Source organism: Aythya ferina, assembly GCF_964211825.1.
Source record: "Aythya ferina genome assembly, chromosome: 3".
In the NCBI taxonomy this organism is placed as follows: domain Eukaryota; kingdom Metazoa; phylum Chordata; class Aves; order Anseriformes; family Anatidae; genus Aythya; species Aythya ferina.
This window is the reverse complement of record NC_140298.1, coordinates 1466820-1491171: the sequence shown is the minus strand read 5'-3', so window position 1 is coordinate 1491171 and position 24352 is coordinate 1466820. Positions and strand designations below refer to the sequence as shown.

The 24352-nt window shown below is 52.2% G+C and overlaps 2 protein-coding genes across 5 annotated transcripts in view; one reads left to right on the top strand and one right to left on the bottom strand.

The window, feature by feature from the left end:
- The first annotated feature begins 602 nt into the window (after nt 1–602).
- On the top strand, nt 603–13149 carry BCL2L11 (BCL2 like 11). Of its 2 annotated transcripts, XM_084514123.1 has the most exons (5): nt 603–640; nt 942–1389; nt 5811–5923; nt 6698–6802; nt 9697–13149. In XM_084514123.1, the coding sequence occupies exons 2-5, from the start codon at nt 957–959 to the stop codon at nt 9784–9786; spliced, it is 741 nt and encodes a 246-aa protein (XP_084370249.1). In that variant the 5' UTR covers nt 603–640; nt 942–956; the 3' UTR covers nt 9787–13149. The 2 variants fall into 2 exon arrangements, with proteins under 2 accessions (XP_084370249.1, XP_084370250.1); XM_084514124.1 differs by lacking the exons at nt 603–640; nt 6698–6802 and having other exon boundaries at nt 904–1389.
- Nucleotides 4717–24352, bottom strand: part of LOC311434168 (uncharacterized protein) — a 28261-nt gene continuing 8625 nt past the window's right edge. For 2 of the 3 annotated variants that reach the window (XM_084514126.1, XM_084514125.1), the window contains 3 exons: nt 7075–7177; nt 6651–6722; nt 4717–5376 (listed from right to left, as the gene is read on the bottom strand). In XM_084514126.1, coding sequence (XP_084370252.1) covers nt 6665–6722; nt 7075–7177 — 161 coding nt within the window. In that variant the 3' untranslated portion in view covers nt 4717–5376; nt 6651–6664. Of the gene's footprint in view, nt 5377–6650; nt 6723–7074; nt 7178–15105; nt 16820–24352 lie in introns of all 3 variants that reach the window. The other variant, XR_014691304.1, reaches the window with a different exon arrangement.

Here is a 24352-nt window from a genome sequence, read left to right as displayed (position 1 = left end):
TAGAAGCCTCTGACTGTCGACGCCGTGCGTGCTGTGCTGCCTCTCCCCTTTCTTGCTCATCCCTGGCTTGCCCCCAGGGGCTGGGTGTAATGGGCAGCCCCTAGCCTACACCTTCATCCCTGATGAGCTTTTCCCAATTAATTGCCCCCCGGTGGTGGTGCCGGCGGGGGCGGCAGGGCCAGAGGAAGCTGTGGTCGGCTGCCACGGCGCAGGTTGGAGTCCGTCACCACAGAACATGCCGGCGGGCGCTCAGGCGAGGCACGCCTCGAGCGAGCCTGCCTCTTCCCCGCTTTTTCCTCCCCCTTCTCTCGTTTCCAAGTAAAATTCAGCACCGGTGTGCGGGCGTGCGAGGGGTGCGCGTGCAAGGGGCCGCGTGTGGCATCGCGCAACAGTGTGTGCACAGCCAGCGGGGGCTCACGGGCCGCCCGTGCTGCAAGGGGCGTGCAAGGCCGCGCGTGCCCGGTGCTGGGGGGGGGGGGGGGCTGCGCGTTCCCGCCCGCGGGAGGGCAGCGGAGGTGAGCGGGCGGGGCCGGGGGCGGCGCTGGCGGCGCTGGTAAACACGGGGCGGGGAGGGGCGGGGAGGGGAGGGGAGGGGAGGGGAGGGGCGGGCAGCGGGAGCCCCGAGCGCGGCGGGAGCACCGTGAGCGGGGACGGGACGGGACGGGACGGGGGAAGGAGAAACGGGGAGGAGGAGGAGGGGAGGGAGGAAGGAGGAGAAGGAGAAGAAGGAGAGGGAGGGGGAGGACAGGCTGGGGAGGGCGGGGGGGCTGCGCGGGTACTGCGGGCAGAACAATGGGGCCGGGCGGGGAGGCGGGGAGGAGGAGGAGGAGGAGGAGGCGGGGAGGAGGGCGGCAGCAGCAGCAGCAGCAGGAGGAGGAGGAGGAGGAGGAAGGGGCGGGGGCAGCCTCGGCCGCCCGCCGCTCACCGCGCTCCGCCCGCAGGCGCCGCGCAGCCCGATGGCCAAGCAGCCCCCCGAGGCGAAGGCGCAGCGCGGCCGCCAGGCTGGGCGGCTGCCCCCGGCCGAGGGGCCGGGCCCGGCGGCGCAGCTGAGGCCCGGAGCCCCCGCCGCCCTGCCCGGCCTCCCCGCGGCCGCCTCCTTCTCCTCGTCCTCCTCCTCCTCCTCCTCCTCGCCGTCGTCGTCGGCCGCCGCCCGGCCCGTCTCTCCCGGCAGCCCGCCGCGGGCGCAGCCGCCGCCCGCCAGCCCCGGCCCGTTCGCCACCCGCTCGCCGCTCTTCATCTTCGTGCGGAGGTCGCCGCTGCTGTCGCGCTCCTCCAGCGGCTACTTCTCCTTCGAGGCCGAGCGCAGCCCCGCGCCCATGAGCTGCGACAAGGCCACGCAGACCCCCAGCCCGCCCTGCCAGGCCGTCAGCCACTACCTGAGCGCCATGGGTGAGTGAGCCAGCCGGGGTGCGCGCACCGCCTGCCGCACGCTGCCAGCCCTCGAGGTGTCGGCGGCGCGAGGCCAGCGCTCCGGGCATGCGTTGGCTGGGGCTCGGCCGCGCTCCGGCCCCGCGGCGCTTCCCGCGAGGAGTGAGGGCACGCGGGGCTTTGCGCCGCCCTGAGCGAGGCGTGCTGCTGCTCGCTCGCTTCCCTGCGTTGGCTTTGCGGGCGCTTTTTCTGCTTCCTCTTCCAACTCCCTCGGCACCCGGCAGTGGGTCGGAGGTGCCATGGGCGCGATGCTCCCGCTCGTTTCGGTGAAACCGCAGTGGGCGCTTGGCAGCGGCGCGGTGGCGGGCGGCTGTTTACCCGCGGCTCGCCAGGTAAGCGGCAGTGGAAGCCTCTAGCGGCAGAGCCGCAGCCCGGCTCCCGCGGCGCGCTGCCTTTCCTCCCTGTGATTAATTCCCCGCCGGCAGCGGAGGAAACCTTTGGGCTTCCGCCCGGCGAGACCCAAGGGAGGTGGGCGCGTTCCCACGGAGCGGGGCAGGTAGCGCTTCCTGGGGAATAACAAACGCCGGCTCCAAGCTTTACGCGATCAAAACATCTGTTTTCTTTTTTTTTTTTTTCATGGTTAATGGCTGTGGTTACAGCTGCAGAGTGCTTACTGTAACATGCCCTTAGGAAAGATTTTCTGACATTATTGCTGTAATTACAGCTTAATGCAAGTTTCACAACCTTGTGTAGCAAACACACGTGGCACCGCCAGACAAGGATGCTGGAGTTGTGCAGCACAGAGGCACGGGTGGTTTTGAAGCAGTAAATAGCTTTTTTTTTCTGGTACTTCAGGAAGAGGTTGAAGTTTGCCCTGATTTTTCTGAGCTCTGGCTTTTTCAAATCCATACAGAGAGCTCAGCAAAAGTTGTCGAGACACAGATTTTACTCCAGCCTTTGTTCTGTTATTGTTGCTAGGGGCATCATCCTAAACAGCCTTAAGGCAGTGGAAAATACTTGAGCTGCGTACAAGGGACCCTTGGCTACTTTCAGACCCTGTGAAGCTGGAGGCACGGGGCTGTTTTATTCCCGGTGAGGGGCTGCAGGCCCCCAGCTGGGACCAGGGGGTGGGGACGGGCTCTGCGTGGTGGGCGAGGACACGGGGTGGTTATTGCCAGCGCTTGATCTGCGCGCTTCTGCCTCTGCCGGGTGCATGCCGTCAGATTCCCACGTGGTGCGAGGAAATCCCTCTATCCCCCTGGAGGGAAGCAAGCAGAGGGACTTCGTGCTGAGTTTCTGTATGCATGTCTTAGTGGAGATGCCGACTGAGCAGTGAGGGCATGTGTGGGCGATGGGTGCCTGCTGCCCCCAAAGCAGCCTGCTGTTGTTTTTGCAGCTCCTTTAGGAGTAAGGAGGGAGGAGGCAGGGTGGAAGTTTCAGTGTGGAGTGATGGGTTTGTGTTTGCAGCAGCAGGAGAAGGGACTTTTGCGTGACAAGCTATTGCAAGGGCTGCGTTTGCAGCTCTGCCCAAGACTCTCTTGGTTTGCTGTGGCTGCTTTCAAGATTCAGGAGATTTTGCGTTGGTGTCGTGTTCTTGCGTGTGAAATGGTCAAAACCGTGTGTGAGAAACAGGGTGGGTGTGAGGTGGAGATGTTCTTGGGTGGGAGGCGGGGAGCACCCTGATTTGCAATGCTGGTGTGGTGTTCTGGGAAGGGTGCTCTCGAGGAGAAGAGGAGGAGGAGCTGTGGTGGTGAGCAAAAGAGATGATGCTGGAGACTGCATGGCAAGGCAGTGGGGGAGATACGGAGGAGGAAACAGAAGGAGAAGAAGCCTGCTTTTCTTCAAAAAGTGTGGCAAAGAAGGGCAGTGGCATGCGTGGGGATGGCCTGCCCATGGGAGTGCTCAAAATAACGTCACCCGAGACCAGAACCCAGCTGTTTGGTGGTGCTGTAGGAATCTTAGGCTGATATTTCGAGTCTTTGGCTCTCAATGGGAGTGGATTGCTTTGCTTGCTGCTCTCCCAAAGGGCAGCTCTGTCTAAAGGAGCAGGAGGTGCGCGCGTGGGTTTTGTACGTGGTTTACTGGATGTGTTTGGAGCAGGTGCTCTGTAAATGAGACTTCCCTGTGCTGTTGGGATCTTGATGTGCTTTCCTACCCTCCAAGAGAAGGGAGAGAAGTGTGAACTTCTCACTGCTTGTGGATGAACCTGTTTTGTGTTCTCCAGCAGCGTGTGAGAAGAGCAAACCCCCAGCTGCTGTGAGTAGAGCCCTCGCTGAACCCTGAAGTGAGGCCTCGAGTGAGAGGTGGAAAGGGAAAGGGGTGCTTTCATGTCAGTCTAGCGTGACAGGGGGAAATCCTCCATCAGCAGGAGAGGTGAATTTAACGGGGAAACCTTAAACCGAGAAGCTGGAGGTGTGTGTGTGTTCGTGCTGGCGCGGTGTGGGCTGGGTGTTGCTCACACTCTGATGCCTCAGTGGTGCGGTGGAGCTCTGCGTGCCTGACCTGGTGTTTCATCCAAGGTTGTTTTCCTGTGTTTTACGGGCTTTTCCTGAAGGGGATTTGAATTATGCAACCCCAAAGGTGGACGCGGTTTGGGTTTTAAACATGGACACAGCAACATTGCCCCTATCCCACCTGGCTGGCAGCATTGGCCAGGGAAGCTTCTCACAGACCTCCTGGCCTTCAGAAGCTTTTGTATGTTTACCGAGTTGGGGGGTGTGGGAGACATTGCCACTCTCCCTTGATGGCATCTGCTTTAATAGGGCAATTAGGGCCCATGGAGCTGTTGGGCAGTCGTTTGGTCCCTTGGCCTCCATGAGGCGAAGCTCTGGAGGAGCCACCACGCGTGGATGGGCTGAGGCCCGGGGCCGCCTCCCCTCGCGTCAGGCGGCGTCAGCTCCCAGTATGACTGTGGCCACCCCAAGCACGCTCTGAAAGTTCCTCTGACTGTTTCTGCAACCGATTATGACTGGACGCTTTTGATATTGCGATCCGGCAGTGCCGCAGAAAGTCCTTTCTGAAAACCTCAGCCCGATTTCACTCTCAGCCACCGTGCCCTTGCGGCGGTGTGATGCCGGGGCAGGACCGATGGAGCGAGCGGGAGAGCCACGCCGGGACCGCTTCATGCCAGCGGTGTTTCAGACAGGCCTGGATCCCGCGCGTGCCTTCCCGGAGCGCCGAGGCTTTGCCACCTTTCATTCAGCAGCTTGGGAAATAAATAGCATGGGGCCGTCCCCGGGAAGGCAGCGGGCACCGCTCCTGCACTACTACAGTGTGAAAACAAAACAGCTCCCCAAGCCAAGCAGTGTCAGCTTGGCTCAGAAATAAATTTTCCAGTCAGGTCGGAGCCAGACTTCTTATTTAATTTTTTATTTATTTTTTTATTTTTTTTAAACTGCCCTACTAATCCTTTGAATATTTTGAGATTGGAAGCTATTTGTGTTCCCTCGCGAGTCCTTTTAAGCTTTCGTGCCAAGTTTGTGAAATGCTCTGTTTTGTTTTGTGTGCTGTTTTTTTTTGGTAGTTTTATTTTGTTGTTTTTTTTTTTTTTGTTGTTGTTGTTGTTGTTTTTTTCCTCTTAAGGCTGCATTTCTTGCTCAAATCTGAGCTTCTCGTGGCAGGAGGGGGCAGAGGTGGCACAGGTGCTGCACCAGGGCTCGCCTGGGTCAAAGGCTGTTTCTTTCCCCCTCAAATATTTGGGGCATTATGCGTTGTTTTATCACATGTTCAGAAACTTCTTAAAATGGAGACTAAAGGGGTTGGTTCTGTATAGTTGTGTAATTGATGTATTAGCTCTTTTTTTCTTTTATTAGCCAGTGCCATTTTCTTGCGCCTGGTTTATTTTCTGCTGAAGAGCTGGAACGTAAAAATTGAAGTGAAGAGCCTTCCAGTCCTGTTGGGGAGCTGAAAAATCCACAAGTTTGCTCAAAGTGCAGTTTCTCCAGTTGTGGCTTTCTTCTTAGCATGGCAAAAATAATTGTTTTCCTTTTCTTGCTGGATGCCTCAGAACTGTTTGGAGAAGAAATGTGAGAATTAGATTAAACTATCAAGACAGAGGTTTTTTAAGGTTTCAGAAGAAGTTGCTGCTCTGGCTGCAAGAAATCATTAGGTTTAGAAAGGGGGGCATAAGGTTTTGCTAGGGAAAGAAATTGAAGAGCAGCAGCTCTGTTTTCCTCAGCTTTTCCTCCTTGTTTAAGAAGGAACCAGTGCTTGGATGTGCCACAGGAAGCGCTCCAATAGGAAGCCTATAATAAATTAATAAATAAAAGCCTAATAATAATGGACAACCAATATTGAATTAAAACCTGTCTACAATACACATCGTACACATCAATTCACAGTTGCACTCTTTCTGGGTTTAATAGAGTATTTGTTGTTGTGTTTTTTGTTTTTTTTTTCCCTCGTGTTCATCTGTTTCAAATGCTTGTTTTTGTTCTGTGCAGCTTCCAGGTGGCGGTCTCACTCGCTAGCAGAAGAAATACAGCCAGAAATATGGATTGCACAGGAGCTGCGGCGCATTGGAGATGAATTCAATGCCTCCTATTGTCCAAGAAGGGTAATTTTCTTATTTTTACTTTCCATTTCTTTACACTTAGTGTCTAAAAGGGAAAAGCTTAATCATATCTGGAAACTAGCTCTGCGGCAAGTGTTTTGTTCACTCAAATGTAGAAAAGGATGCGCGGGTGGTTGCATTCACCCGGGTGCAGGGGCGTGCTGCCTGCGCTGCGGAGTTGTCCGCTGTTGCAGTGTCATTAAATGCACTCAGAGTCACCAGCGAGTTGGGACCGGAGACTTTCAGTTATTGCAGCTTTGTTCCCAGTAACAAGAGCCAGTAAAGCATGGTCTGCTGCTGGGTTAGGACCAAACCTGATGGTGACGAGGGAAAAAGACATCTAAAAGTTGAAGCAAGTAAAGTTCAGGTATGGTTTTGGGACAGCATCAAAAGGAGCCGTGCTGGGAGGCTGGCACTGTTGGGTTCCAGCGCTGGTGTTTTAAGGGAAACGTGCTGGGAGCCAGCACAGATTCCCAGCTTGTCCAGTGCCCACATTGCTGCTGCAGAGGATCATGTGTGTCCTGGTCGCAGACAGGGATGAACCTGTCTGATAGCTTATAAGCAATTGACAACAGGAGCTCCTTCAAAATGCATGTGTTTATAAGATTGTGAAGTCTCACCTTTAGTGTTGCAACAAAAATGGGTGGCACTAATACAAATAAGAAACAAGCCAGCACCAAGAGAGATGAAGTAACAGTAGTTTTCAGAAGAACATTAGCCAGTAACTTGCCTGTTGTACATCTCTCATGGCTGCGTGTTCGTACATGTGATTTCCAGTCCATCTACTCTTCCTTTTCCTCGTCTGTGGGAAGAAGAGTCAGAAGTAGAGGCGTTGGTGACGACATGCTGACTACCCGGATCTTTATCCATCCTCCCCAGCTCGTGAGTCACCCCCGCAGCATTTCCTCACCACGTCCAGGGTCTGTACAACAGCTGCCTTCAGGCAGAAACTCTCCCCCAAAATGGGCACCAAGCTGCTGCAGTCCGGCACCTACTCCACAGCCTTTCAGCACTGCCTTGCTTGCAACTTGTACATCACTTTCTTTCTGAATGCTCCCACTTTTCTGCCATGCTAGGCTGCTCTGTTGCAAGCCCATGCTTGATGTGACTCTGTGGGTGATGTGAGAAATGCATCCTGCGTGGTTTGTACTCACCTGAGCGTGTTCTGTGACCCGCTGCGTGGCGGAGGGTTTCCTTCAGCTGCGCTCCTGCAGTGGTTCCCAGCAGAGCATCCAACCCGCTCATCTGGGGAAAGCACTGAAACAGGGCCACTTATGGCTTGTTAGATGACATTAGTATGGCTTGTCATGCATGACCCTAAAAACACCGAATGCCTGCAATAACATCAGAAGGATGTGATACAGGCTGTGCCTATTGTTGCCTGGCTGGGTTGAGAGCACTGAGTAGTTCCTTAGTGTCTGTAGCTCAGGTGCTCTGCAACAGCTACTGCGGCGTCCTGGTTGCTTGTGGTTACCCATCCCAGTGCTCCCCTGCATCGAGTCACCTGTCATGCTAATTCTTTTGAATTTATGCTTTTTTTTACCCCCTGCTTTGGAGTCAGCGGCTTCCCCTGTGGATTTGCTCTCATTTTCCCTTGCTGCCATGCATGTGGATGAGGGCTGTGCAGGTCCACAGGGGAATGCAGCGTTCCCCTGTTCTCTGGTGGCAAGGACAAAGTAGCATCGCCTCCCACGGGCTTAATTACAATCTGATGAATTCCTGTTGTCTATTGCATCCAGAAACAAGCGGCTTGCAGAGCATTTAAGTAATTGCTGTGGATTTATTGTTCCCACTGTGCCTGGCTATTGCTCCCTGAAACACTGTCTTTTCCCGCTGCAAACAGCGTGCTGTTGAGGAATAAACTTGCACATGAGGGACTGGATCAGTGGCACAGCACCTGGGAAGGGAGGAACAGGAGGATTGTAGCCCATGTCCCTGTCCTCGTCCTCGTTCCTGCCTCGCGGTGGGCGCAGCCCAACTTGTTCGGGTTTGCCCTTTGAGCGCAGAGCCGCGGCGAGGGTAGAAATGGGGAACTAAGAGTGGTGCCAAAACAGCTCTCGCCAGACAGGTCGGGGCTGTTGGACGGGTCTGCACTGCTGCTCTGCCCCGGCCTGCACCCGGGAGGAGTGCAGGGGTCCCTAAAAGCAACCCTCTTTTGTTTTGTGCCTTCCCTTAAAGTCTCCCCAGGGGAAAACGAGTGGGAATCTGGCAGTTCAGCATCAACCCCCTCCTTGTCCTTGCTGGCAGATTGAGCAAACAGCAGCGGCCACAGTGCTCTACTGCCACACAGCTCAGCTCCACACCGAGGCTTTTGTTACACGGAGGATATGTGGCATGCCAAAAGCTGTGCCATTTGCCCTCTCTCCTCCCAGCTCGAGGGTGCTGAAGCATCCTCTGCAGGTGACGAGTGTGCTCGGCGTGCGTCACGGCCCCGTGCCAGAGAGAAAAGTTTGCATATCGGTGTAAACAGCGTGATTTCTCTCTTCAGGGCATGTACGGACATGGTTTTGCTGCACTAAATATAGCCCGAACTGCACCGCTTTCTGACAGCACAGAGAAGGAGAGGTGGTGACACTGAGGCTTCTGTTTCAATGCTTGAAAAAGGCGAAAAGCTCAAAAATCCAATGCTCTGTGCTGATTGCTGCTGTGAAATAATGAAGAAAAACTTGCTTCAAGGAGAAGCGCTCTGCTGCCATGGCTGGCTCATGGTGTCCCATGAGCAGCGCCTGGAGCCCTCAGAGCTGAACCTGCAGAAAGCTGCCACCATCAGCAGGGACCTGCTGGTGCTGCTCTTCCTGCTGGGGGTCCTTACTTTTTCCTTTTTTTTTTTTTTTTTTTTTTTTTTTAATTTCTTATTATTACCTCCCTGCCTCTTGTAGCAGGGCTTACTGCTTGTTTGCCACGTTTCAGCCCCCTGGCAGCGTTACATGCTTCCCACGTGAGGGGGGACAGTGCCATGTCCCCATTGAGCCTGTGAGGCAAATGTGCATGGGAACAGGCAGCTTCGGCCCTCTGAGTATTATAAAGCTTTTTATTGAAAGAAAACATGGAAGGTAGCTGGGTTTATTTAAAGTGCTTGATATTGAGCTTGTGAAATCTCTGCTTCCAGGTTTCGTTTGCAGGAGCTGAGAAGTGCCTGCTCAGCCCTGCTCAAAAGCATCAGGGGGTATTTGCCCTGTTTGTGTTTTATTGTCCCTGCTCAGAAGAAATTTTGAGTTGACTTTCACAGAACTGGTTCAATTTAAGTTCAATGTGGGCAGGAGCAGTCCCAGAGGGTGGGCATGGGGGCATAGTCTTTTTGCAGCAGTTTTAGCTTCACCTTGGTTTGGTGCACAGATGGGGTGTCAGCAGTGGCTTCTCTAGCAGTAAAGCACTTGATGGCATTGAACTGGGTCTGTCTTTTCGTCCTTTCCCTCTGTGTTTGCCTGTCAGGGCAGGCTCCCATGCAGTTTTTCATGCCACTATTTTGTTTGCTTCAAAAAATATTCGCTAGGGTTCAGCACGGTCAAAATGCAAAATTAAAATCATCTTGGTTTCGACCACCGCTTCTAACAAATTTTGGAGTCTCATCTGTATTAAATTTCTTGAAACAAGCTCAGTTGGTAAATGCAGACCTCCTGTAGTCGCAGCAGCGCTGTGGGGAGAAGACTGGCAAGGAAGGTGCCATGTCTACCTCCTCCTTTCCCACGTCCAGGCAGTGTTGCAGGAGGTGTTTGTCTCATGGGGGCTGTGCAGTTGGGAATTAAAGTCACTTTTTTACCCTGTTTTCCTTCTAGGGTTTCTTGGATAACCACGTGGGAAACCCCCAGATCATTATTCTGCGCCTCCTGCATTATATCATCCGCCTCATCTGGAGGATGCAGTGATGCCATGCGGCACGGGGCACTGGGACTTGATGACTTCTTCCAAAAAAAAAAAAAAAAAAGATGAAGAAGAGCTGGTGCCAGAGCCTGGCACTTCGAAGCCGCCCTCCCCACTGGGACGCACGATGGCTGGATGAGGGTGAATTTCCCACACGGACCTGCCAGGACTCCCCGAAGCTGGATTTTATCTGAGAGTGGTGTTTACTGTGTTTCTCTCATTTTTTTTTTAAAAATCTTTCTTTTTTAAAAAGGACTTGGAAAATACTCAATGATGGTTGACTCCTGTTCCATCATCGCTTCCAGGAACTTACCAGCTCTTCTTGGATATTCCCAAAAAAACAGCGGAGCCAGCTGATTTGCAGAGCTGCCTTAGTTTGTGCTGCAGCCACTGCGCTGCCGCCTCCTCCTGGCTGCCAAAGAGGATGAGGAGGGAAGAAGGGCAGAGGGATTTCAATCAGCACTTCTCTTACCTGTAAATACCTAATGCTACCCCAAATCTAAATTCATTTGCATCATGCAAATAGCCTATTTCCTGCTGACTGATTGTTTTTATATATAATTTTTTTTTAATTCTGAATTTCAAGACTTAGCTGTCAGATTCCCAGGGTCCAAAATATCACAACCAACCAACCAAACAAACAAAAAACAATCCACCAGGTTGCCTTTTTTTAGAAATTCTTTCTATAAGACGTGTGAAAATGCTTCTGTATTGTATATTATAATATATAACGGTGACTGAGTAATTCAGCAATAAACCATTCTTGGAGGCAGGTTAAAACAGTTCCCAAAACACTGCAGTTTTGCACCCAGAGACAGGTCCTGCTGTTTGACTCCAGGAACTGCTTTAAGGCATGGTTAGTGTGTTGCTGTTAAACCCAGGAGGGTTTGTGGCACGTTGGATGTTTTCTGGGATCTTCTGTTCAGACAGGACCAGGACGATGGGAGAAGCCAGCCAGGTACGGGCATGGAGATGAAGACCCCAAAGGCTCCTGTGAGGGGATCCAGCTGGAAGAAGGGCCATGGCAGTGCTGCAGGACATGGACTTGCACGTGCCTGCTGTTAAGGTGTCACCGACCTATCATTGACTTGCTCGACATGGAGCGTTGGGTCTGCTCCCCACTGACTGCCTCGGGAAGGTCTTCTCCACGTGCCACGTCTCTTCCTTCCACCTGGGAAGACCTCAGCGGGTGTTTGTTGCCTCAGGACAATGCCCTGTCTCCTCTCCCAGCTGTAGACCATCCCGTGTGGCTCAGGAAGCTCTATGAGAGGCCCAGGAGGCCACCAGCAGCAGCAGGATCTGTGACCCTGCCCATGGAGGCCCCACCACCATCTCTGGTTCATCTCACGCGGGATGCTTCTGCACAGCAGGCGCTTTTGGGGCATGCAGTTGCTCCGACTGCTCGCGTATCTATGCACAAACATACTTCTCTTGCCTTCAAAGCTGTCCTCTTCCCTCTGGCTGGTGTAGATGGTCCTAAAATCACCTTCCAAATGCTGCAGTTAGTTCTGGTTTCTCCAGCACTGTAGAAGAAAAATCAAACCCAGTCCCACAATAGCATTTTTTTCCTACTATGTTGCAATATATGTGTCAGGAGAAGCTGTTCTGAGTGCCATTGTGTGAAGATCAGTGTTTCCATGCTGGAAGAGCTGTACAATCTGACCTCTATGCACTGGCTGGTAGGCAATGACCCATTGGTGGCTGCGTGCCCCTGATTGCACTCGTTGGAAGGATTATGGAGCAATTTTAGTTTTTTTTTTTTTTTTCTGGTCCTGCAAGACAAGCATCTTGTGTGGGATCCCCTTGGCTGCAGGGATGACTTGAGAAGATAATTTTAGAGGGGGAACCTCTGCACTTGTGGAGAGCGAGCAACTGCCATGCCCACCGACCCTGGCTGGGCTGGAGGCTGCGCTGCCCTGAGCATGTCCCGTGGAGCACACCAAAGAATTGCGGCCGGCGCCCAGCACTTTACCCCATCCTCCCGGCCCCGTGCCATGGAAAAACTCCATGAGTCCATGGGGGAGAACCCGAGGTGTTGGCACCGGCTGGCTTGGGCTTCTTCCCTGCAAGCCTTCCTGGCCAGAAGGTAGATAGAGGAAAGAAGGTTGACAGAGGAAAAAGCAGCCCCCTGAAAAAAACAGGCTTCACCCCCCTGTAAGCTTGTGGGGGTTGTTTTTTTAAATAAAGTAAAATTTCTGAAAAAGGTGTTTTTAAATAGTGATTAAACTCATTTTAGCTGTGTTTGATGATGGATTTTTTTTTTTTTTGTGTGGGGGGGTCATTTTAAGCCTCTGTAGCCTGTGCTCTGTTCTGCCAAAACGATTCAATGAAGTTTTCTGTGGTTGTGGAGAAACCAGATTTGCTGGATGGTCTCGCACCATGTGTTATGCTTCTCCTCTTCTGGTAACTGTAAATACCTGAATATTTATTAGAGTAGGGCACCGTATTATTTTCATCATCTGAGCCAAATATCTGTGTGCAATGTAGTCCCTTTCCTTTCTCGTGTAAGTTTTGTACAGCTTATAAGTAAGCAAAAAAAAAAAATCCTGTTTTTTCTAAACTTTTTTTTAGAGTTGAACTTGGTAAATACTGTAGATTTTTTTTTTTTTTTCCCCCTGTGTAATTAATGCACTCTACTGTTCCATAATGCTGTAACTTGCAGAAAGGTTGCATATTTATTTTCTGCTTATTTAAGTTCCTCCACAGGTTGTGTCTCGCCCCTCCCTGGCCCCAGGTCTCTGGTGTGTATGGACCATGCAACTGATCAACCTCCCAGCACTGCCTGCTGGATTCAGTGCAGCCACCACTGTGTAGGACAAAAGATTTGTTGGTTTTAAGTGCCTAAGTGCCACTTTCCCTAGTGATTTAGGCACATATAAGATGTCAGCATTAGTGACATTCAGTGACAATTTGGCTTCTCCACCTCCATGAGTTTTCTCAGTCCCTTTTAAAACCACGTTTTCCTGTGTTTCAGCCATGATCCTTGGACCAGATTTAGCATCAGGTACAATGGGAGTGCACGCTGATGTCCTGATTAATTACTAACTCATTTCATAGGACCCAGCATATGTAGCATTTTTATTGCAATTTCCCTGGCTTACTTGTGTTTTGCACTGATGAATTTTGGACAGGGTAATTGCCACTTTACTTGTGCAATACTGCTGTAAATAATTGCAGATCTTTTTTTTTTTTTTTTTTTTTTTTTTTTTTTTTTAAGATGCAATCTTTTATGTTCTATAATATGAGTTTTATATGAATAAAACTTTCAACTATTTGTCATGAGTGCTGCTTTCTTTGGGGATTTTCGTATCAGTTGGGGGGGAGGGTGATGATGACACAGGTAATTGCCATTTTATCACCAATTCCCCCTAAGGTGTGGTGGCAGGCTGCTCCAGGCTTGTGGGGAGACTTTGTTCTGGTCTGAGATGCTTTCAACTTCCTGGTGCTGTACTGCATCTGTTAAATTAAGCTATTTTCTTCAAAAACCATTTGCGAGGAAATTCTTGGTGATTTTAAATGCCTGCAAATGAGGAGAGCTAGCCTGTGATTGATTTAGTTTGTTAATTAATTTAATAGGGTTTTGCAAGGAAAGCTCTTTCTTGAGACACTGTTTAGGATTCCCAATTGAGTCATCTGAGTTTCAGATTTTTTTTTAGCTATTACTTTAAATTTTGTGTTTTTGTTTTAAATTTGAATCAAAACCTGTGAGTGAAAATGACTTCCTCAGCCCCCTCCTGCCCCCAGTTCAGAGCCCTCCCCAATATTTTAGGGCCGGATCCGCCTCAGGATCAGCAATGGCGAAAGAGGGCGAGGGGTTGGGTCCTGCATCGCGTACCCGCGCGCTTGCTCTTTTTGCCTTTATTTCACCGCAGATAATAGATGGCAGATAACTGATAGCATCAGGCGCGGTTTGGAGCAATTATTTTGCTGTGATCGCTCACATGGGGCTCTCAGCACAAAAGGAGCAGATACGGGGTGATGGTGAAGCTTGCGAAATGAAGCAGGAAAGGTCGACGTGCAGCAGGGAATGGCAGAAACGAAGAGCCTCCCATCCCTTTCCATGCACACACAGCTCCATGCGCGCGCCCCTATTTGTACCTAGTGCTCTGCATCACTCAGCTGGTGTCGCAGCCATGGTGCCCACCCAGGTGGTTCCCCGTGCCCCGGCAGGCAGTGCAGTGCCCAAATCACTAATTAGGCATCAGCATGCATCCCTTTGCCGGGAACCCAGCCGCAGCATTGATCCAGGTGAGACCAGGGCTTGTTTCGGCAGCAGCAGTGGTGCTTCACCCCCTGCTCTCTTTGGTTTGTTGTCTTAAAGCTGGTTTTAGCTGCTTGAGGAGGAGTTGCTTTAGAAGGTGTTGCTGCTCCCTGTTATTTTTCTCCTTTTTTTGGCTCTCCAAAGTCCTAAAGTGCATTACACTTTTTCTGCACTCCCATAAATAAAAGATCCCCAACCTGTGTGCTTGGGAGGCTGACTTTAAGCATTGCCCTTTTCTCACAGCGATGCCAAACGCTTGGTGCCCACTGCTGGGGAGCCTCTGCTGAGCAGACTGTGATGCTGGCCACCACTTTCAGTTTTTTGGTGGATAAATCCCGACCATGCTCGCCCACCTTCACCTCCAAAGCATCAGCTGGGGACAGGACAGCCAAAAGGAAGGAAGAAAGAGGGAAAAGAAAGAAATCAGAGGGAAAAGTGCCCAAAAACCTGCTCCCTGTGAGAGCCACTACCTCCTGCTGAAATGTATTAAAAAAAATAAAAGTCCCCCTTGACAAACAACTTAACAAAAAAATTCTGGATTATTTTTTTTTCTTGTGCGTGTTTCAAATTACAGAAGTTCCCGAAAGGGAAGTTTATAGGTTTCAGGTGCTATTTCGGGGCCTTAGCTCAAAAAAAAGGCCATACTGCCCAGACGAGGCCATGCCAGCTGCCAGCCCCATGCTGCACAGGGGTTTTCTGTCCTATTAGAAGTGCGGTGGCACTGGGATGTTAGGATCCTGAGGATCTGGGGAGAGCCCTGAGCCATCCAGGAGGGTTTGAAGCCCTCGGTGCTCTCTGGTCACCCGACGTAGCAGCTCGCTGGGCAACATGGTGCACGGGATGGACGTCCTGCCTCATGTTTTGGGGGGAAAAAATGAAACAGAGCTTTTGTGACAAACAACAGGGGCTCGTCCTTGAGCTGGAGCTGGAGCAGTGCCAGAGTGGCCTGTGCAGGCAGGTTGTCCCACCGGCTGTTCTCCCTTTGTTTTTGCTGTGACTCATTTTGCAAGGTGCCTGCCCGAACCCCGTGATCTTGGCAAGACAGCAGGGGAGAGAAACGCACCTCGGCAGCATGGCGCGGTGGCGAGAACGACAGGCAGCGCCTTCCTGCGGCTACAGCCAGCTCAGGGTGCTCACGGCCCGGCTTGGCCATGGCCACGTCCAGGTTGGCCATGGCTGGTCCCAGTTGGCCAGGTCCCAGGTCCACCAAAGACACATCACCAGGTCCTGCCCCGAGAGAGGCCCTTTCTTCCTGTGGCCTGAAAGGTTTGCTTGAGTAACGAATTAAAACCACCGGCAACTTTATCTCTGTTTGGGTGATGACAAACTTCCTTTATTCCTTGAAAAGGAAAAAAAAAAACAACAACACACAATTCGATCATGGAAGAAGCCACATAAATGGCTCATGGCTGCATGTGCATCTGCCCCTGTCAGCTGAACCTACTCGAAATGTACCTAGGCTTGTTTACTGGAGACATTTAAATCTGATGGTTTCCACTTTGAGGCTCACAGTGAGCTGTGGTACCTGGAAGGAGCCTTTCTAAACTTGATGGGAGGCAGCGAGATGGAGAATGGCCACTGAAAGCCACCCGCAGTGATGGGCTGGAGGGAGGGCTCCTCCTGCCCGCACCCCAGCACTATTAAATCAAGGTGCTCTGTTTTAATAAAGAATGACTGTTTTAATAAAGAGTGACTGCTTCAATATGGATTTGTGTGGGACTTTTTACGTGGGATTAATCTCATTCTTTTTAAAAAATGAACCCATTAAGTCAAGTGTCCATTTCCAAAGACAGCCCATGGGGCGCACAGCACTGCTCTGAGCATCCCTGAGGTGCTGCAGGGCCATGGACAAAGCAGGCCCCAAGCTCCATCCCCTATAAAGCAAGGCTGGAAGGCTCTGGGGCCATCCAGCACCAGGGGAGCGGCAGAGCCATCCTGCCATGCTCTCACTATATTTTTTTCCAATGACTCGCCTCTGACCTTTCAAACACCTGTTCAGCCTTAAACAGCTAAAAATACCCACCAAGCTTTGCATCTGATTTTCATACTGCAACAAAGCTCACTGTTTCCAGTGGGTTTCTTACATTTCTGGAGGGTTCTAGGATGTTCGACCTGGGCGGTTTCACCTCGCTGTGGAGGGCATCACAGGGCTCTGGCCACTGGCAGGGCTTCCCAGGCTCTCGCACCGCATCGCCCAGCAGGACCCTGGCAGCAGTGAGGGCAGAGCTGTGTGGACGTGTCTGTACGGTGTAAAAAAGCCAATTTTCATCTGCTGCCGGACTCCTGCCACTCCCAATGCCAGCCCCAAGGCACAAAAGCCACCTGGGTCAGGCATGCCAGATGCAGCCTGCTCTCCCTGCCCTGGCAGCCCTGTCCCAAGCCAAAATCCCCCAGCAGCTTTGGCCTGCAGGCAGATAAATCCCACCAGTGCAGAAGGAATGGGGCAGGGGTTTCCCCTTGGCCAGCATTTTGATGGGCTCATATTTTAATTTTGTCGGGAGGGCACGGGGGAGCCTTTGTTGCTTGGCCATGTGGCTGGAGTTAATTAAACCACTCTTTGTCTCAATGTTATTCACGACATCATACGCCGAATGGGAACTTTTTGACAAAGACATCATTTTAATTAGGGAGGAAATGTTTGAAGGTGGCACAATGTCAGTTCCCGAAGGGGCAACACACCGGGCAGAAAGATGCCGCTTCCCCCGCCGTGCACCAGCACTGTCGGTGCTGCTCTAATTGGCTCTGGTTTGCACAGCTGCAGTAGCGCTGGGTTCAGTCTGGAGGAAGGTGAAAAAAAAGTATGGAGTTTTTGCTTTTTTAATTTTTTTTTTTTTTTTTTTTTTTCATAAACCAGAAACTGGCAGCACACGTCCTCCCAGTTCCCGTGGGATGCCTGGCCCAGCTCTGGGTCATAAGGAGGCGTCTCAGCATCTCAGCAAGGAGAGGGCTGCAAAAATGCAAGTGGAGGGATGCGTTTCCACACATCCTTCCAAATGAAAAGTGGGTTTCTAATCTCAGCACATACCATTATTACGGCTGGGTCTACTCTTGTCCGTGTGATTTGGGTGGTGCCATGGCTGATGGTGCCTCACAGGTGATGGGGAGAGATCCGCTGCCCTGATCTCTCTAAAACTAGCTTTAAAGAACAATCTGGGGATAAAGCCCCCTCCTGACCACATGAACTGGGCTGATGGCTCTAATAGGTGCACTTGGGGCATCTCCTTGGGCGCATCTCCCAAGAAAAGCCACTGAGTGCCACCACTGTATGCCTGGGGCTTGAGGCAGTTGCCAAGCCCTTGGCTGGCCAGGGAACGCTACGAGTGAGCATCAGCATTCAAATTACTTATTGGCAGAAATGGGTTTAAAAATAGGCTTTTATGATAAACAAACTAACCTCATACAGGAAGTGAGCTGCAAATACTAAAAACTAGTATGGTGTAAGGGAGCTAGTAGAGCACAGATCTGCCCCCCCACCCCAATTAAAAAAAAAAAAAAAAAAAGACATTAAAAAAACAGCAACTGTGGTTTTGATGCTTTCTCCTGCTCAGGGCAAAGAGGTGGCATGGGAAAAGGGGGAAGGTGGCTGGGGACAAGGACTCTGCTCCCAGCATGGGGCTGGCTGCACCCAAAGCAGGGGCTGCTGCTTGCAAGCAAGGCAAGAGGCAAGGGTGCCAGGCATACAGTCAGCTCCCCAAAATCAAACATGGGGTGGAGACACCAGCTCCGTGCTGGCACCACGCTCCTGCATGCTCTAAGCAGGTTCTGGAAGAACAAAACACAAACCTGGCCCCAGGGTGATGCTCTGCTTGCCTGCATCCCAACCACATGCATATCAACAGGCAGGGACAGCAGGGAAATGGAGACAGACACAGAAATCAGGCAACACAATGTGGGGCTGCATGCGGACAGCAGATTTGGTTTCCCTCAGCCCTGTTTTCTTACAGAAAATGGCAAAAAGGCTAATATCCTGCTCCAGGGATGTGGGAGCTGCAGGTGTGTGGAGTGCTGGGGAGAGGCGGCAAGATTTCTGCTCTCCTCACAAACCCAAAACAGAGCCAAACCCTGGCAATGCACAGCCAGCTTTGAGTCGTGAACCTGGTGTTTCAGTGTGTTTGGACTTCAAAAGGCGTTTGCTGCTGCTGCTGAAAAGGTTAAGCAGTTTTCCTACCGAAACCCGAGTGTGGGCTGTGAAAGAACATGTTAATGAAGAAAATTTCCCCAGGGCTGCTCTTTTATTATCACCAAAGCCATCAAGTTTCAGTTTGAGTTATTTGTATTTATTTATAAAAACAAAGATTAAATAAGTAGAACAAAAACAAAAACCTCATCCTAATTTCTGAGCTCAGCCTGATTTATTAAAACAAAGGAAACTCCCCTCCAGCAGGTAGCTGCAGCCTGTTTTTCCCTTTGCTGTGAGACAACGCACCGTGTTTCATGCGAAAAACCCTCCTGCATCTCAGCACTGAGCCAGCCGAGGTTTTGTTTTTTTCCCCTTGTTCTACGGGGCCGAAAGAATTACGTTTGCTATGAAAATGTTGGTGATAGATTCAGGCTTATGTGGAGAAAAAACGGCCTCGCAGCTGCCCCCCAAAAAACCACCATTGCACCCAAAAACAGCCCAATGCAGAGGTTTGCTGAAAAAATATCATGAAAAACTGACACTGCTGGCTGCAGGCTCCTCCAAAATCAGTGGCAGAGCCCAAGGCCACAGGGAAGAGGCTCACAGCCCCTGGCACTGCTGCCCTGTCCGTGCCATGTGGCCACTTCGTTTGCAAGGTTTTAAAGAGGGAGAAGCTGATTGTTTTCTGAAAGAAAAAAAAAAAAAGAAAGAAAGAAAAAAAAGGTTTTTTTTTTTTTTTTCTTTTTATCTTTTCATGTGTTTTTACTTCCATCACTAGAGACCTGGTTAAAGAACACACAAAAAAGCCCTTCAGTGGTCTTGTAGCCTTTAACGTGTTGTTTTTCTACATATTTTATGTTGTTGGCTTTTGTTATCAGTCTCATCTGCAATTTGTGGCCAATTCTGTCATGCTTTAGGCAGACATCTTGTTCCCAAAACTGTTTGCAACCTTTCAGCTACAGTACAGTGGCAAATACAGTGCGAGGCCAGCCACAGCGCAACGAGAAAAAGGGCAGATTTAACCCCCAAATCATCTTTTGGCTGAATTCCCCCTCTGTAGAGGGCCAGTGGCCCATGGGCAGCTCCAGCCCTGCACATCGGCCCCTCTGGCCAGCATGGCATGGGCATGTCTGGCACAGTGCCCATTTCTGGCATTTTTCCCCCAAAACGTGAGGCAGCCCTATCCCATGTGGCCGATGGGGTCTCGCGGAGACTCGGGAGGGTGTTTGGGTGCCACTGTCCATCTGCGAGGCTGCGCTGAGCCTCCCAGGCCCTCACTGTGCCATGCCACGTGGATTAAATCACTTGAGCGCTTATTTACCACCGAAAACAAACGCTGCCGACCTGGCGCGTATTTGATATTAATATCGAAACCAAAAAGCAAATTAATACCGCAGAATCAAGGTATTTAAAAATAAAATGAAAGTCTCGCCAGTGAGGGCCGGGTTTCAGCAGCCGAGCGCGCTGCGCGGGGCTCGAGGCCTGGCACCCACCCAGGCCACCGTGGGCTGGTGCCAAGTGGGGGCTCGGTGCTGCCATTTTGGGGTCGTGGCACAACGAACGCCTTTTCCCCAGGTGGGAAGGGCGTGTGGCCACGCCAAGCACGGCCGCTGGGGAGGGAAGTGAGGGGCCGGATTCCCAGCTGTCCCCGTCCCCCAAACGGCTGCTGATCTCCTGGGTTTTTCCACGAAGCCGCCCGCAGCGGGCCGGGGGCATGACACATCGCGAAACCCCGCTCCCCTTCCTGGCCCTGCTGCCGCTGCTGCTGCCTCGCCGTTGCACAAGCCCACAACGGTTTCCCCGAAAGGGCTGGCAGCAGCGGCAGCAGCTGGCCTCGGGGCGATGGACACAATTTCGGCCCCTCGGCCGCGGGGCATGGTGCACACCTACACCCCCGGGGGGGCCCCCGGGGGGACCCTGCCGCTGCCGCCGTGCCCACCCTGAGCCCACAGCCCCCCGAAGCCCCATCAGCATCTTTGCACCCCCAGCACCCCCAGGTTGTACCAGGGCCCCCGGTGGGCACCTTCCTGAGGGCTTTTGTGCGCCAAAATTTAGAGAAAATAAGCCTGCCACGGGTCTCCCGGCACTGTCTGCACTTCCTGTGACAAAGCGCAGCACGCCGCGTTTGAGAGCGATTCTTCCTCTATTTATCGCCCGTAAGGGATGACCAGACGCATGGCAAGGGACCCTCCCTGTGTTTTGCCCCTCTGGCCCTGGCCTGGAGCAGGGCTGGTGCCGGCGGCTGCTCCACGCAGCACGGCAGCACGGCACTGGCAGCAGCACCTGGGTGCCGAGGGCTGGATGCCGAGCTGCAGGCTGATTTCCACCCCGCTATTTTCATCCCCCTGCCAGAGCCAAAGAGCAGCCTGCTGTTAGAGCAAAGTGCTCCACACGTGATTGTATAAAGAAGGGAGCCGAAACGCAGCTAAAACGGGCAGGGTTCGATAACGGTGTATTTTGACTCATCCATTTCTTTGCCGCGCGGTCGAGCAGCCCATCAGCCGCACTAATATTTGCCGCTCAGCAAGGGAGGGCACGAACCTGGGGAGGTTTGCAAAATCATTTTAGTTTGACTCATGTGGAAAGAGTGAAACACCAAGACTCCCCTGAAAGTGGGCTACACAAAAAGCTTTTACTGCACAGCTGACCACATTTGAGGAAACCAGAATTTTGGACTATTTCAGACAGTAATTTACAGCATTTCTGGGCAGCAGTGGGCGAATGGCTCTGCTGCTGTTTGACTGCTACGCGGGCGGCAGGAGAATGGGGAAAAACGAAAGAGCCCGGGCTTGGGATTGAGCTCATTTGGCTCTTTGGTAATTTGCACAATGTGGTGGCTGTGCCTGGGTGGAGAGGAATCGGGCTGTTGCTGCTCTCCTACCTGCAAGCCTGGCAAGAGTCATAAGCATCTGCCTTGAAAATGAAACCTGCCAGGAAAATCACACTGGGACTTCCACAGGGGTTTAGTAACTGCCTCTACAACAATTAAGCTGAAAAAAATTAACAAACAGGCACTACAACAACATTTTTGGGGCTATTCACTGCTGCGATGCCTTGGGTGGAATTGGAGATTGGAGAGCAGAAAAAGTGTAGTTTTCTGTGCCCCCAGCAAGGGAGCAGCCTGCGGGGGTGAGTGGGAAATCCCAGCCACCAACTGCATAGGAAATAACGTCCCCAGCTCTGTGGGGTGGCGCGGGGCGTTTTGTGAAATATTCCCCCCGGTACGTGCGGTGGCCACGCGCCCTGAGCATCGCCGCACGGCTGAGATGCCAATCGTATCATCAAAGCCAGCTGAAAACAAAACTGAGAAACATCTTGTGGTTTTACGACGTGTATTTACATAAAAATATATATATTTTAAACACCTTTGGCCGCACTGAGAAGAGGCAGGGAGGCTGTTTGCGAGGTCTCTGACAATTGGAGAGGCTCAGCCAGCATGGCAGCCCCAGACCTGGGGTGGCTTTTGGCTGCCCTCCCCACCTCCCTGCAGGCACAGCTTTTTGGCAAGCAGGGACCATCACTGGGGTGAGAAATTACCTGCAGGGCATGCGCTGCCCCAGATAAGGTGTCTGTGCTGCTCTCCTTAAATTCCATCCCCCCAAAAAAGCCAGGCACAGACAACAAAATGCAGACAGAAAGGCAAACTGGAGCCTATTCTGTCCATGGGGTTGCGAAAGTCACCCCTGCCTTGGTGTTCACCACCTCCGTGCTGTTTTCAGGAGGAGCCAGCTCCCTGCCCCATCCACCCCAGCAGCAGCGTTTCCAGCCCAGCGCTTTCTTTCAGCAAAGCCTGTTCCCTTGTTTCTGAGTCATTCTGAAATCGTTTGAGATCTCGAGTACACAGACAGTGAAAAAAAACATGCTTTCAGAGCACAAGTTTATGGCAGGGATTAGCCCCTGTGCTGGCAGCACGCGTCAGCCTTGCCTTGCTGCCCAGCGTTACGTGCGCTCCACTGATGGCACGTGCACGTCCTCATTTCATGTAAATACCTATAAAAATATACACATGTATATTTATGCATACAGAGCACCTATCACCAGGCTGATAAACAATTTACAAAACTCTTTTAGGAAACAAAAAATCAGCTGAAAACCTTGCGGAGGAACAGCGGTGTCCCTGCGCTCGGCATCGTGTGCATCCTCGCCTGCGGCCGTGCTCCCACTTCCCCTGGCACGCTCTCGGTGCTGGCTGGGACGCAGGCAACACCGGCGAACACCGCGGTGCTGCACCCAAAGTGTGGGGGCCAGGGAGGGGGCGGCCCTGCGGCGAGAGCCCTGTGAACGCCTCTGCGTTGGAGGGCACGGCACGTCTGCATCTGAGCCAGCGAGATGTGCGCGGTGATAACACAGCCAGACACCGCCTCGCCACCCTGTCTGAAACGGCCCGGCGGCAGGTTTTGTTCTGGTGGGTGTTTGGGATACCAAGCCCCAGTAAACTGTCCTGAAACACTCATTTCAGACAAGGGTATGCAAATAAATGGTATATAAGGCTAAACCCTCCCACTTGGGGTCAAACCACATCCCATTATAGAGCAGCTCGGTGCTGCGCTGGGGCCGGTGCCGGGAGTGGGGCTGTGCCGAGGGCTCCCCGGCTTCTCCATTTTGCAGCAGAGCCTCACAGGCAGGGGCCAGGCAAGGGGCGGGGGGCCAGCATGCAGAGTCATTGCCCCCCTGTGGGACGCCCCTGCCCTGCTCCAGCTCCTTCCATATAGCCCACTCTAAGCACTTCTGCTGCTGCCTCGTATGTTGGAAGCTACACACCGCTCCTGCCAGAGAGAACAGTGCTCATTGCCCATTTCTATGGTTTATTATTATTATTTCATAGTAGCAATGCTGCTAGCAAAAAATTATCGTGGCAAGCTGTCCATGGCTCCACCAGCGATGTCTTCAGCCCCATTTTGGCCACCATGCTGGGTCACCGCAGCCTCTTGGAAGGGGGCACTGCCGCTGTGTGCAAGCACAGCTGCAGGCAACGAGCTTGTGCCGAGCAAACTTCCCATGCTCACGTTATCATCTGCAAATCATCCCCTGGCCAATGACACAAGGACAAATGGTGAGCCTTTGGGCACCATTGGTTAATATAGTGCTTTTATTCTGGGCACCCAGAAAGAAAACAACTTTCTGTGCAGCCCCAGGAGGTCACAGGGGCTTTTTGGCACAGGCACAGGGCCTGAGAGGAGCACAGATTTTGGGACACTGGCCGATGGTCTTGGATCAAGGAATCCTGAGCTGTGATGTTGACTTTGCTAACAAAAAAGCTGATGGGGTGGAGAGGTTGGTGGAAGAAATATTTGCTTGTAGCTCCAAGGGACGGATGTGCATGTGGCTGAGGGCCGCTCTGCAGTTGGCACTGCGCTGATGCCGCTGCTTCTCAGGCTTTGCTGGGCTGCTGGTGGAAAGCACAGCTCACCCGGGCTGAGCGCTGCAGTTCGGGGAAGAAAAAAGTTGCTGCCTTTTATACAACACGGATTGTTTATCTCTGGGTTAGCAATGTTTGCTTTGGAGTCGCTCCAGCCTCTTAAACACGAAAGCAAAGTATTCTGTGAAAACACTGAAAGCTCGCAGGCGGCTGGAGCGGCGAAGTGGCATGGGCTGGAGAAGCACTGGTGAGGAGACATAAAAACAGAGACGGCCATGGCGAGCCTGAGCACCCCCTGCTCTCAGTGGGCTTCCAAAGCAGCAGCTTGGCATCCCAGGGCAAACAGCAAAACCTGCTCCCAGGTCCTTGTGTGGCTGATGCCCCGAGCAAGGCACGGGTGTCTGGGTGCGACCACACGAGCCTTGACCCACCCTGCAGACTCCTCGTCCGTCCTCGTGGGTTGGGAGGGTAATGCCCAGGTGCCTGAAGCCATTACGGACCTGGAGACCTTGCTGAGAGCAGCAAGAAAACACTATGAGCATCGCTCCCCCAGTGCCCAGCCACATGTGAAAAGCAAGTTGACTGAACTTTGAGTCACCAACCATCCTGCAAACAGATGGAAAAAACCTCCACCAAGAGGCTGAGCACAGCCCCAAGCAGGAGTGGGTGAGAGAGGCTCACACTGACGCTGCTGGTGCACGTTTCTTCCATGCACACAAAATTCTGCCCCTTATTTGAAGATTCCTGGTCAGGCAAAAACAGGCCTGCTCTGTGGAATTTAAAAAAAAAAAAAAAAAAAAAAAAAAAAGAAAATCTGACAGCCTGGTACAA